The 14,914-nt window shown below is 37.4% G+C and overlaps 1 protein-coding gene across 1 annotated transcript in view; it reads left to right on the top strand.

Moving 5' to 3' along the window:
- UBE2B (ubiquitin conjugating enzyme E2B) overlaps positions 1–14,286 on the top strand; it is a 15,302-nt gene extending 1,016 nt beyond the window's left edge. Inside the window, exons 2-6 of the mRNA XM_006753550.2 lie at positions 1,342–1,422; positions 3,313–3,338; positions 7,308–7,397; positions 12,033–12,121; positions 13,523–14,286. Coding sequence (XP_006753613.1) covers positions 1,342–1,422; positions 3,313–3,338; positions 7,308–7,397; positions 12,033–12,121; positions 13,523–13,651 — 415 coding nt within the window. The 3' untranslated portion in view covers positions 13,652–14,286. The remainder of the gene's footprint in view (positions 1–1,341; positions 1,423–3,312; positions 3,339–7,307; positions 7,398–12,032; positions 12,122–13,522) is intronic.
- Positions 14,287–14,914: the final 628 nt, after the last annotated feature.

Genomic DNA, 14,914 nt, shown 5'->3' with positions numbered 1-14,914 from the left:
CCCCCCCCCCCCCCCCCCAGTTTACCTTTTACTTATGGTACGGTGGGGGGAAAGTAATAGAAAACTTGGCATTGCGATCCTCTGTTTTTCGGAGACCTGCCCTGATTGAGACGAAATCTGTAGTATAGAAACTTAGATCAGCGGCTCAGGGAGTGACCTCTCAACTTGGCCATGATAAAATCGTAGGTGAGGCCTTGGAAGCCATTGTGTTGGGCTTTGACCAGTTTATCATCATTGAATATAATTGTCACTTCTCTTGGCCGGTTACCTGTGGTGGGCGTCCAGCATCATCATTCCTGTAAGGCTTCTGGTCGCGGCCCAGTCTTCTTGAGGCTCACTAAAAATAACTGTTTTTATGTGGACTGATTTGAAAGTATCATACCACATGACAATCACTGCACATACATATATATATAGAGAGAGAGAGAGAGAGAGAAAATACAGCGCTTATTTTTTACTGAGTCTTTGAAAGGAGATGCCCTATTTCATGTAAAAGTCATCTTCTAAAGCTTGAAACAGTAGATTTCAAATTAGCTGAAATTCAGATGAGTGAAATTCAAATAATAAAACTTACAGTTCGTGCCTAGTGTTACCCTGATTTGCTGTGATTCTCTGCTTTATTCTGCATTGGACACAGGGTGCCTTTGGTAATTTTCCAAGGGTCTTCAGGTTACAAGAATTTGACAGATGTTGAAAGATAGTTTTGTATTGAGTCTCCTGCTCTCAGAGGTAGTTTTAGTGTTCGTGCAGCGCCTTTAAAATAAGGACTGACGGAAAACCAAGCAATTTTGATTACTCTGAAAGCCATTGCTAATTGAAGCAAAGGGGATAAAGTAGCTCTCCTGCCTGAAATTACTTTCCTAATCAAATTGAATCAAGTGTTTTCAGTCCTTTAGTGGTCACACTGAGGATTTTTTGTTTTGAGGAGGAGGAGGTTTGGTGGCCATGTTGAACAAATAGCCATCCTTAGCACTCAGTCTGCATTACAGCAGCAAAATTGATGCTTCTGTTAAAATGTTTTTTGAACTTGAGGTTTTTTATTTTTGGTTGAGGGCAGCCTATACATATATTAGTTGTTGAAAGATATCTTAATCTTGATGGTAATTGAAGAGGGATACTCCCAAGCCCTTTAGCATTCTAGATGATTTGTAGTGGTATCTAATAAGTATGTACCTGGGCAAGTTTTTTTTATTGTCAGATGGTTTATTCCAGCTCAGCGTAAGAACAAGGAAGTAGGTTTTGTTTGTGTCTCAGAGCAGATAGTATAGAGCCTATAGGTGTTCTATTTGGCCTTTTTAGTGGCCCAAATGTTCAACTTTTAAAATTACTACGGATTTCTAGATTGCAAGAGGACCCACCTGTGGGTGTCAGTGGCGCACCATCTGAAAACAACATCATGCAGTGGAATGCAGTTATATTTGGGTGAGTTGAAAGATAAAACAACTGCTAGGTGTGGTGAGTTTTTAAAAATGAGCAACTAGGAAAAGAGACTGAGGTGGAATGGGGACCTTACAGAAACTGCAAGGTAAATTAGAAAAAACATTGCCATAAAAGTTTTATCAGTTACATAAAATTTATTTGCATTTTGCAATTAATACATAAGATTTTATAGCCCTAGCTGGTTTAGCTCAGTGGATAGAGCATCAGCTGGTGGATTCAAGGGCCCTGGGTTCGATTCCAGTCTGGACACATGCCCAGGTTGCGGGCTCCATCCCCAGTAGGGGCGTGCAGGAGGCAGCCAATCAATGATTCTGTCGTCATTGATCTTTCTATTTCTCCCTCTCCCTTCCTCTCTGAAATGAATAAAAATATATTTTTTAAAAATACCTAAGATTTTATAACAACTTTGGGTTTTACCTTATAAAAATACCATTTGAAACTAAAGGAGAAGAGATAAATGATTTTATACAAAATGTGCCAAGCAAGTGTTTATGCTTGTATTTATTAGAACTATAAAAAGGCTAGGAACAAAAAACATTGAGAACTTACACTATGACAAGATTTTAAATAAAAAACGTTTCATAGCCCAGTATGAAATACAGGCATACCTCATAGATTCTGTGGGTTTGGTTCCAGACTACCACAATAAAGCAATTTTTTTTTTTTTGGCTGGTGGAGGGCCTTACTTTCAATTCATAAAAAAAGGCAACATCTGTGAAGTGCAATAAAATGAGTATGCCTGTAGCTGAATGAAGTCTTTGAGAAGCAGTCTTACATTCTACATATATATTGCATATATGCTTTTTAATTTAAAATTTCCTTATGCCTTTTCTTTGGTTTTCTCAGAATTGATCTTTTTTTATTTCACCCTTTTTAAAAAACTAGGGTTTTGTGTTAAATCTTTAATTTTAAGGGGGAATATTTTCATAAACAATTCTGAGTTGCCTCTGAATTAGTTACAAGTAAGAGTCTGCCTTAAAAACTAGTGGGAAAAAGAGTGTAGTTCTCCTTCTAAAGTTATTATTTTAAATTCAGACTGTGAACATGTTTCTTTGAGACCTGAATATGCCTTGCAAGTAATAATTAAACTTCATGCTGCTGCTTAGGAAAAATGAAATTGGGGTATGGAGGCCAGGAAAAGATTGAGCAAAAGAAACTGGCTTTCTTGGTTTAGTTAGGTCTATCCAGTTTGAACTAGAAATTGCTCTGTTGAAAAATAGAACACACCTGCCCTAGCAGAGGGGCTCAGAGCATCATCCAGTGCATAACAGGTTGTGGGTTTGATTCCCAGTCAGAGCACATACCTAAGTTTCAGGTTCCATCCCCAATCAAGGCTCTTAAAGGCCTGGCCAATCGAAGTTCCTCTCTCACATCAATGTGTCTCTCTCCCTTCCTCACTAAAATTAATGAACATCATATCCTTGGGTGAGGATTTTTTTAAAAAGCAGAGCATGCTTCTTTGGTAACATACTTAAACTAAAGGGTATTGATTTCCATCTTACTGATGTAAATTAAAATAGGACCTTTTTTCTTAAGAATGCACATATTTACAAAATAACTTGTTGGTATTTGGGAGCTGAATTATTTTTGTGCTAAAATGGTGATACGTGTGTGTGTGTGTGTGTGTGTGTGTGTGTGTGTAAAGCTACCCTAAAAGGAAAACTTAGAAAATAAAAGTTACCTTTTATGCCTAAATCTGTAAAAATTTAGGCCTAAGATGATACTAAATTAACACTGTCTTAAAAACTCCACAAATTGTCAGGATGAGCCCCTCTTTCTGTTTGAGTTTATCCTTTCCACTCTTGAAAATCAGGAGAAAGCAGAACAAAAGAATGAAAAACGTGCTTTAATCAGAAATTTTCTTGTTTTCAGACCAGAAGGGACACCCTTTGAAGATGGTAAGTCATTCTCCTTATGTTTTCTACAGTGTTAAGAAGCTTTTTAAAAAGTAGGAAATTATGCCCTAATTGGTTTGGTGCGGCCTGCAGACTGAAGTGTCCCAGGTGCGATTCCGATCAGAAGCACATACCTTCCCCCCGGCGTGGGCCCTGGTGGGGGCTCTTGCAGGAGGCAACCAATGGATGTGTTTCTCTCACATCGATATTTCTCTCTTTCCGTCCCTCTTCCACTTTCCCTAAAAATCAGTGGAAAAATATCCTTGGGTGAGGATTAATAACAACAACAAAAGGAGAAAATTATAACACCAATGTATCTACTTAAAACTGTTTTTTATTGTTAATAGGTCAAATTAAAATTAAATACTGCTACTGAGTTTACAAGACTGTCTCCTCCCATCAGCTTAATCACCTTTGTTACCACTCTATTACCTTAATATTTGGCTATAGAACCTTCAGCCTAGATCATAGGGTCTGTGTTGATAATAGTTTAAATTTGGATGGCCTTTGTAGCATGCTAACAATGTTCCTGTGGTAAACACTAGGAGAGGGTATTGTGCTTTTTTTTTTTTTTTTTTAAACTTTGTCATCTGTATTGAAAGGATGTTGAGCTGAAATTGTTCTTAAATACACAAAGCTGCCTGTAATTTCACATACAACTGGCACTCAACACCTGTAAACAGCATTCTTGCATACTTTTTAAAACTATGTTATTTTTTTAAAAAAGCAAATTTCCAGTTCTAAAAAAGAATTGTTAAACAGGTTTGTTTTAATTATCAAAATGGCTTCAGCATTAATGCAGCAAAGATATTTGTACAAAGATATTGACTGCAGCACCATTTTTAAGGAGATAACCTGAATGCCCAATAGAGGAAATGGTTAGCAAATTATGGTTTAGCTAGACTCTGGAGTATTATATACCTGTTAAAGAATAAGGTAGACCAAATGACGTTACAGAATAATGTATGTTGCAATAGTACATATATGCAAGTGTGTCTGTCATGTTAAAGGATTATGTACCACACTGTTATCCGTGGTTACCTCTAGGTCAGGGTTAGGAATTAAATAGAGGTACTTAAGGACTTAAGCTTTTTACTCTACACCAAGTTATTCTCAAGAGTGGTCCAAAAACCCCTTAAGGTCCCTAAGACTCTTTCAGGGGTTCAATGTGATCAAAACTGTGTTCATACCAATACTGAGACATTTGCCTTTTTTCACTGTATTGACATTTGTACTGGTGGTACAAAAGCATTATTGACTAAAACCAGGACCTAAGCAGTTTAGTGTCTTGGCATAAATCAAGACAGTGGCACCAAACTGTACTAAGTGGTACTTTTTATATTTTAAAAAATGCCAGTTTCACTTAATCTCTTGGTGAAAAAGTGGAAATTATTAATATTATTAAATTCTGATCCTTGAGTATACATCTTTTTAATATTCTGTGTGATGAAGTGGGAAGTATGTATACAGCACTTTTCTTGTATACCAAATATGATGATTGTCTGGAGGAAAAATACTTCTGCAGTTGTTTGAGTTGCAACTTGAGCTACTGCTTTTTTCATGGAACATTCTTACTTGAAAGAATGACTGACAAACTGATTATTTAGGTTTGAGTATTTGGCAGGTATATTCTCAAAAGTGATCTAAGTGAGCTTTTAGGTCAACAAGAGCAGCTGAACAGTGAACCAGGATTTTCCAAATGTGAATGTTGTAAAGCTTTACTTATATGGTTTCAGATTCTAATTGCAACTAACCTTTAAAAACTTGTCATTTCTTTGGTGTAATATAAAAAAACACCTAGTTATCTGAAAAGGCTATGAAAGCACTCCCTTCCTTTTCACTTATATAATTGTGTGATGCCTGATCTTCATGTTCCTCAACCAGAACAGCATATTGCAACAGATTGAATACAGAAGAAGCTAAGAGAATCCAGCTGTCTTCTGTTAAGATAGTCATTAAAGAGATTTGCAAAAAATATAAAACAATACTTCTCACTAACTTGGTGAGAATATATTTGTTGTTGTTTTTTCTCATTAAATGTTACTTAGGTAAATGTGTAATGAGTTTATAGTTCTTGATATATATTTTAAGATTTTTCTGAGTTATAATTTCTAATACAACACATATTGGTAGTTACAGCCACTGGTGTGCTGGGGGCAGCTTGTACTGATTTGTAAGAACAGATTGTTAAAAGTTTTGGGAATTTTTGCAAGCTGATTATTAGAGAGCCGATATTTTAAAATGAAATTATTTTTTTTTTTTGTGGAGATACCATAAAATGGTATGCTATTGCATGCATCTCTTTCCAGCTTCACATTCGGTGACTTCACATTGAAGCTTGGTGGAATGAGAATGTAAAAAGTGTCCTGAGCCCTAGTCCGTTTGGCTCGGATAGAGCCTGCTGGCTGAAGGGTCCCCTTCAGTCCCGGGTTTTGTCAAGAGCGTGTGCCTCGTTGCAAGGCTGGATCCCTGGCCCTGATCAGGGCCAGTGTGGGAGGCAGCCAATCGATGTATGTCTCTTTCACATCGATGTTTTCATTTACATAATTGTGATTGTCTCTTCCATTCTTTCTAAAATTCATTGGAAAAATAACTTCAAGTGAGGGTTAATAAAAAAAAGGGCGGGTCCGGAGACCCCGCAATAGGGGGAGAATTAAAAGTAGCTGTTTCATATTTGTGTTTACTTGAAATTTTTACACAGTACATTTTTGTAATTAAAGAGAATTAAAATGTAAACTTTAAAAATACATAGGTATAAGGCTGTCTTCACTATACATTTCATAGTACCTCTATTAATATATCAAAATATGAAATAGATACTACCTATTATTTTGCTTATATGTTTAACCTCCCTAATTCCAAATTTCCAAACAAAAAATTGTGAAGAGGTAGAGTTTGAATATCAAATATGAGTAGTGAAGAAGATAAAGAATAAAATATTTTACTAAATACATACCTCTTATGTTAGTAAACTGAAACCAGGAGCTTAGAATTAGGTTAAGGTTTTGTTGTTTAGATTATTTTTTAAATTTTTATTTTTTAGTAGATTATTTTTAAATATTTTTTTTAGTTATAGTTGGCATTTTTTAAAAAAAAAGGTGACATAAGGGAAAGAACTGTGTAGAGACACATGGAATGGTTTAAACTTCCATTGACTTCGTTAGGAGTAAGTTTTTCCAAGGGGTTGTAGTTAGAGGGAGGACCTCTCTAAGCTACTCACCTTTAAGGTGAATTTCCTCAAAATAAAAGGACTTTAGATAGTGAATAAACACAAAAGAAGTCTAAAAAAAACAAACCCCAAACCACTAGTAGTGTTATTTCTGTGAAATGGATTTGGAATTGGAGTTGAGAGTTCTTAACTTTTCTATTTACTGTGAACAGATTTACTTTGTTAAAATGCATAATTTAAAAAAATTGCCTGTGCTTCTATTGACCAAAAAATACTGATATGGACTGACCAAAATGTACTATGTTGGTCTATAACCAACAATAGTAGGCAGTTACACTTACGCTTACCAGTACTGATTCTTGGCATATTTAAGTGAAGGGAGTCTCATGGGACAGAACAGACCTTCTACATTAGCTCCCAAGTCTCCAATCTGAGTCCTTTGTATGTGGTAGTCACCAACTCTCAGAAATCCTCTGGGCACCCTCTCCTCTTCTAAGTTATAATAAATTGTCCAAATGTGCATTTTAAATTTAGTAGCAGAACCAAATTGCCTTTTAAAAATGTAAGTTATCATTCCCACCAATAGTATGTGAAAGTGTTAGTTTCCTATGCTTGCCAATGCAATGTGTGTTGTCATTCTGACATAAATTGAAGTATATTAGTATGTTTCATATACTAAACCAAAATTCACATGAATTTTTATGTGGTGCAAAAACCACAGTATGGTTGAAAATTCATTGATGAAGAGATCTAAAAGGTATGCTTGTCTGTACTATAATTATTTTGGTTTGTTTTCTATCTAGGTACTTTCAAACTAGTAATAGAATTTTCTGAAGAATATCCAAATAAACCACCAACTGTTAGGTTTTTATCCAAAATGTTTCATCCAAATGGTAAGTAGCAACTTTGTTTGACTTTGCAAATGATAAAAGGGAGGGGGGAAAAGCTTGTTTCCTTCCTTTTAGGTCTTACCCCGTAGTTCTCACTCCAAGGGCCCATTTCCAGATGTTGTTTCCAGATCAGTATTAGTCACAAATCTTACCAAGGTTCCAAATTTGAGATAAATTTGTTTTAATAACTTCTGATTTTAAAGTAATATTTATTTGTAGAACTGTGAAAGATGTTGAAAAGAATTTGTCACTTAAAATTTAGCTTTTAAAAACACAAATAAATGCTTGTACAAAATTGGTATGTTCTGAATAAACTTAAGTACCTAATTTTTTATATACTATGAACATTTTCCCTTATTAAATATTTCTACACCATTCTTAGTGGCTACAAAATGTTCTGAGTTTGCCATAACTTACCTAATCAGTGTCCAGTTGTTAGTTTTCAGCACTTTTGATATTCTTGAAAATAAATCTTCTCAAATACTACTGAATATTTCTTTAGAATAAGTTTTTAGAAGTGGTATTACTGGATCAAAGGTTTGTGTATTTTTAAGGCTTTTTAAAATAGTTTTACTCTTTTTTTCTCATTCCTATTTTCATTTTCAGAAGTTTATTTTATTATTTTTCATAAATGATTGCTGAGGGACCCTTTTGTAGTTAAATTTGTTTTTCCCCGACTTTGTGCTCTTTTAATATATTTATATTCCTGGATTATAAATTACTGTCTGAAAGACTTATTTTCCAAAATATTTAAGTTCTCTTTTTGTAACCTTTTGCTCATTTCAATGTGATCTTCCTCATCAGTTAACTTCTTTTCAGAAGGCACATATTCAGAAGTCTTTCTGATTGCATGAAGTCTAGTACTGCAAACTGCATGAGTGGGCTATAGGCAGGTAGAGCTCCCTATTCAGAGGAGTCTTTTTTTTTTTTTTTTTAATATATTTTATTGATTTTCTACAGAGAAGAAGGGAGAGAGATAGAGAGTCAGAAACATCGATGAGAGAGAGACATCGATCAGCCGCCTCCTGCACATCCCCCACTGGGGATGTGCCCGCAACCCAGGCACACGCCCTTGACCGGAATCGAACCCGGGACCCTTCAGTCCGCAGGCCGACGCTCTATCCACTGAGCCAAACCGGTTTCGGCCAGAGGAGTCTTTTTGTGTACGTGGAACCAGTGTGACTTCCCAATAATAGATTTAATTTCTTTTGCTTTTTCCTTCCAGCTGCCATTTTTTTTCTTTTAAAGCCAAGACAGGTTTAATTGAATGTTTTGTTTCTGTTTTGGGGAAATTCCCAAGTTGCTTACTACTCTGCTGTTGCTTTATCCTGGCTTAGACTTTATATTGAATCAACCCAAATTATAGTAAGGGGGCTCTGTAAATCAAGGTGGAATAGACTGTAGAATGCACAGGGAGTATATGTGTATAGGTGTAGGATTAATAGATTTATGGAGAAACTATATTGTTATTTTTTATCATTTAATATTAATAACATCGTCTCCCTTTTTTCTGCTATCAGTACTGTTTTATTGTTAACTTCCTGGTTTACTTTATTAACACCTTTATTGAAATATAATTCATACTAGGGGTCCAGTGCACAAATTCATGCACCTTGAAAGGAACTGTGGACTGCGAGGCTGAGGTGGGCATAGGACGGGTCTTGACCCATCCTCTGCGCCCCTGCCTTGTCCCTCCCACTGCGGCCCCTGGTTCCCTGTCTGCCGGCATCCCCGCTCCTGCCACCACTGCTCCCATGCACTGATGGTGCCGGCCCCACTCGCACCCCCTGACAGTGCAGAGCAATTAGGGCTGGCACCAGCAGTGGGTGCAAGCAGGGCCAGAGCTGTCAGCAAGTGCGAGGGGCAGCTGCTGCCTAAATCGCCCCTCAGGAGCAGGGGGAGGATGAGAAACCCTCAGGGGCAATCGGCCAGCGCTGAGCACCGGCAGCAGTTCTGGTGCCAGCAGTGGGTGTGAGCAGGGCTGGTGCCAGCAGCAGGTGCGAGCACCAGATGGGACCACAGAGCACGGGAGCAAAGAATTTTCATTAACCACCAGAGGCTTGCCCCGATGACAGCGACCAGCACCCCACCTTGGTCTGGTACCCCCTCTCCCCCCCCACCTGCTCCTCCATCCTGCTGCAGCCAATGCCCACCATGTTCCACTCGCGCCCCCTGGTGGTCAGTGCACATCATAGCGACTGTTTAGTTCAGTTGTTCTGCCGTTCAGTCTATTTGCATATTAGGGTTTTATAAAGAGAGATACCATGCTCTTTACCCATTTAAAATATACAGTTCAGTGTTTGTTTTAATAATTTTTATTGACTTCAGAGAGGAAGGGAGAGGGACAGAGAGATAGAAACATCAATGATGAGAGAATCATTGATTGGCTGCCTCCTGCATGCCCCCTACTGGGGATCGAGCCTGCAACCCAGGCATGTGCCCTTGACCAGGAATTGAACTATGACCTGGTTCATAGGACAGTGCTCAAGCACTGAGCCATGCAGCTGGGCCAATTTTAGAACCCTTTTTTTATGACCCTCCCCCAAAAATCCCATACCTGTTAGCAGTCCATGGACTTATTTTTTGTTTCTATAGATTTGCCTAGTCTGGAGATTTTACATAAATGGAATCATGTAATATAAATGGTTCTTTGTGACTAACTTCAGCTAGCAAGCTAGTTTTCAGGGTTCATCTATGTTGTAACACATAACTACTTCATTTTCTTTTATGGTGAGTGATATCCCATTGTATGGATATAGTGCACTTTATTTATTCATCAGTCCCTAGGTTTCTTGTTTACGTTTTTTTTAAAAATATATTTTATTGATTTTTTTTTTTTACAGAGAGGAAGGGAGAGGGATAGAGAGCCAGAAACATCGATGAGAGAGAAACATTGTTCAGCTGCCTCCTGCACACCCCCCACTGGGGATGTGCCCGCAACCAAGGTACATGCTCTTGACCGGAATCGAACCTGGGACTCTTGAGTCTGCAGGCTGACGCTCTATCCGCTGAGCCAAACCAGTTAGGGCTTGTTTACTTTTTGATTACTTCTCAAAAATAGTTACTAGTTCAAAACTTAAAAATCATTTTATACTTTCATGGGATTTACAGAGGTGTGATATTTGCTCTGGGTTTCCTAAATGTGATGTTCCTTTGGATTTATAGTAAGTAAATTGACTTGTTAAGCTAAGTTTTAGGATCTGGTCTAAAGCTAACAGTTGGAAGTACCTAGCACATGGATAGTAATGGGTAAGAAGAATAGAGCCCTGTGGTATGACAGCATTTAAGTATACTTTGCCTCGTCTTCTCCCCCTGCTCCCAAAAGCTGCATTGCTGTTTTTATGTAGAGTGATCTGGCTTGCTCTAAAGCAGCCGTGGGCAAACTACGGCCGCTGGCCGGATCCGGCCCGTTCGGCTGTTCTGTCCGGCCCGTGGAGCCGAAAGAGCGGAGGGTTCTCTTGCTCTCCCCTCCGCTCCTTCACCAGCAGCAGTGTTAACATGGCAACGTTGGGAAACATGGCCGCAGCTCCTTCTTCTGAGTCGAGGTTTAAGAATCCATTGTGGCCCTCTAGTCAAAAAGTTTGCCCACCCCTGCTCTAAAAACTTCTAAAACTTGTTAATTACTTTTATTTTTTAATTATAAAAGGAATGTATACTCAATGCAAAAACATCACAGAATACAAGAAAAGATAAACAAGATCTTTCGTAATCCTACTATCACAGTTATCTGCTAGTTACATTTTGACAATCTTACAAATGTTTTTGCAACTACATACATCTCAAATGAAGATAGTTATAATTTTTTACTATAAATGGAATTATATTATCCTGTATAAATAATTGGAAAATTACAGTATTAAGGTAATATATTATGGATGTCTTTCTACATTAGTTAACGTAGGGTAGATGTGTATCATTTCTGTTGACTAGTGTGGCAGTGGTTATATGAATGTAGCATTTAGCAGGTCCCCTCTTTATGGGCCACAAGGTGGTTTCCAATTTTTCACACTTATAAAGAGTGTTATAGTGAACATTTGTGAGTAAAATTTTGTATGTTCATGGTTATTTCTTTTAGAGTAATTTCTGGGAGTGAAATTGCTGTGTTAAAAAATAAACTTTAGCCCTAGCCGGTGTGGCTCGGTGGCTAGAGCGTTGGCCTGTGGACTGAAGGGTGGGTCCCAGGTTCAGTTACCGGTCTGGGCACATGCCTGGGTTGTGGGCTCGATCCCCAGTGTGGGTGGGATGTGCCAGAGGCAGCTGATCATCTCTCATCATTGATGTTTCTGTCTCTCTATTGCCCTTCCTCTTTGAAAGCAAGAAAAAATATTTTTTTAAAGAAATAAACTCACCTCCCCCCCCCTCAAAAAAAGCTTTATTTAAGAATATTTAGAAATAGGGAATTTAAACAGATTTACTATATGGAATGTTGAAAAAGTTTTAACTCCCACCCAGCCTCCTCATGAGAAGGTACAAAATAAGAGACCTTATTTAGGACTGGTTTTCTTGTGAGAATGGGGTTTAGTTATTGCCTAATTTTCAAAACTTCTGTGTGGGCCAAGCGTTCTATTTGTGGTAAAGCTTTCTCTTAATAGGTATGACAAAGTTAATATGTAACCAGTTTTAGTGTTGTCTTTGCAGTGTATGCTGATGGTAGCATATGTTTAGATATCCTTCAGAATCGATGGAGTCCAACATATGATGTATCTTCTATTTTAACCTCAATTCAGGTAAGTGTGTATTAAGATGCATCATAGTTTTTCAAGACTTTGTGGTATCCAATCAGCTCTTTTAAGCATAATCTAAAGACGGAGTGAGCAAATTAACTTTCCCAGCACTGAGATAACCAGTGGCAGAGCTCAGAAAAAAACCCATGATTTTTAGACGTCTGGTCTCCTTTTTCATTAGTGACCACCTTAGATCAAATCCACAATTATTTTCCTGTTTATGTGTAAGTTAATATTCTCACAGGCCAAGTATTTGTGCCCATGAAGTATAGCCAGAAGTTGTGGAGAAGAATGAAAAATCTCAGGGAAAGATAAAAGATGATTGCTTAAAAAAAACCCATAGGGACCCAAGAAACTGCCAAGTGCAGAGAATTGAGAATACTGCCCCATCCAAGAAATTGTCTATACTAATAAAAGGGTAATATGCTAATTAGACTGAAAGTCTTTCAGACATCCTTCTAGACGTCCTTCCGGACAAAGCCATGGTGGTGGGGGCCGAGGCAGAGGCAGTTGGAGCAATCAGGCAGGTAGGGGAGAGTGGTTAGGGACAGGCCGGCAGGGGAGAGCAGTTAGGGGTGATCAGGCTGGCAGGCAGGTGAGTGGTTAGGAGCCAGCGGTCCTGGATTGCAAGAGGGATGTCTGCAGTCGGACATCCCCCAAGGGGTCCTGGATTGGAGAGGGTGCAGGCCCTGCTGAGGGGACTCTCCATCCCCCACACATAAATTTTGTGCACTGGGCCTCTAGCATATATGTAAAAGAAAGTAGCATAACTATTTGCTAAAGCACTCTGGCAGAATATTTCACAGTGGACCTTGAATGATAGTTTTCTGGAGGGATGGAGAGAGGTATGTTTTAGTTATGTGGATTTGAGAGGAGCAGAAGTAATGTTTTGGTTTGTGACCTTTTTAAAGCTTTGCTTTAATTGGGGTCATCTTATAAAAATTGTTTTTAACCTTCTTATTTCATCCCTTTGCTGCTAGATATGTTTTATTAATTAAAGGAAACAAGATTATTTAACTTGTGAAGACATTTGCCAAATAACTACAATAATAGAGCTTAATGTTGGAAAAGGTTTGTTACTAAGCTATTTATAGGTGGTGTATATTAACCAAATCTGCAAATCAAATTGCTTGCTTCCTAATGTTAGTAGGCTAAAGAAGATATTCTTTCCCAATTTATTCCAAAGGTCTTAAAGCAATTGAGAGTGACCTGTTTTAGAACCTTTTCTCTAGCAGTAGGAATCTTCTCACTGTATTTATCAAGCCATTTCTGAAATTATTTAGACCTAAAAATATGTAAGACATAATAATTTCTGCCATTTTATATAACTTCTGTGCTCTTTATCTGACCCCTGTTAATACAAAGAACAACTCTGCAACTCTATTTTTTTCTCTCTCCTTTTAGTCTCTGCTGGATGAACCAAATCCAAACAGTCCAGCTAATAGCCAGGCAGCACAACTTTATCAGGAAAACAAACGAGAATATGAGAAAAGAGTTTCAGCCATTGTTGAACAAAGCTGGAATGATTCATAATAGACACCTGGTCTGTTAATCTTTTTCATCATCGTTGTGTATAATTTACCTCTCAGTAGAAAGGCTAACAAATTTTAAGTGCCACCAGTTTTAAGGATTCTGCAGAAGAAAAGTCCTTCAGTTTAGAACCTATAAAAGCTTGTGTATCTTGATTAATGTACTTTTTATTGCATGGTGTGAACTAAGTTATTGCTTACATAAATTTGTAATATATCCTGTTTGTATTTTTTTCCAAGTGTATAATGTTGGTGTGGAGTTTTCATGACAGAATATACACATTTTGTAAATCTGTACTTTTTTCAAATATTGAATGCCTTATTTTTGAATTCTTTAGATTTTTAAATTGGAGAAAAGCACTTAAAGTTTTTTATATATGAATATTACATGTAAAGCTGTTAAAATACATAACTTCAAGAGACTTTGTCACTTATTTCCTTATCTATGTAGGAGGGGTTAATAAGTCTCTAGCTCTCAATCAATTGATAGTTTCATTTCCAATTTCAAAAGAACAGATTTATATTTTATCAAGAAATTCTTCAAATTTGATTCTAAACACTTATAATCTCAAACTTCATTTTTGAATGCACCTGTATTGCTTTCAATTGAGCAGTTATAAATTGGTTTGTTCTGTCCAACTCTGTACTTGGGCCACTTTTACTGTTTCTTCATGCTCTACTTACTGTTAAACTGTGCCTCTTGTGAATTCACAATTTGCACCTCTACCATGAGGAATTAGCACCTTTACCTTTAATGAGCAGAGAGCTGATGCAACTTATTTGCTGCTTGATGCACTTTAAAAGACCTTTGATAATGAAGAGAGTAAAACCATAAGCATTTACCAAACGTCCATACCCCACTATTAGCAATGAATAAGAATTTCAGTGGACGAGCAAGGCAGACATTTTTTAATCTCCTAAATTGTATAAAAGTTGTACTGCATCTAGTTTACATTTAAAACATGGTATTGTAGAAAGCTAATACAGAGCTATCCTATGCCTTCAAGTAGGATAGAAAATGGAAAATATACAAGTAAATTCTGTTGAACCACCTGTGTAGTCTTTCTAGTAGTTAAAACAGCTATTTCAGTAATCCCAAGAGTTTTCTTGTCATATTCCTACTAGTTTAGTAAGCTCAGAGCTGCTTCTCTATTAGAAGACTGTAAGATGGGAATATCTATAGCTTTAGTAAGCAAAGTTTAAAACTAGAAGGATAAGTGCTGATCGTTTCTTTTAAAGTTATTAGTTGGCAAATTTGGGGGTAAGT

This window comes from Myotis davidii, unplaced genomic scaffold (genome assembly GCF_000327345.1).
Source record: "Myotis davidii unplaced genomic scaffold, ASM32734v1 scaffold471, whole genome shotgun sequence".
Taxonomy (NCBI): Eukaryota; Metazoa; Chordata; class Mammalia; order Chiroptera; family Vespertilionidae; genus Myotis; species Myotis davidii.
This window is presented reverse-complemented; position numbering and strand designations above follow the sequence as displayed.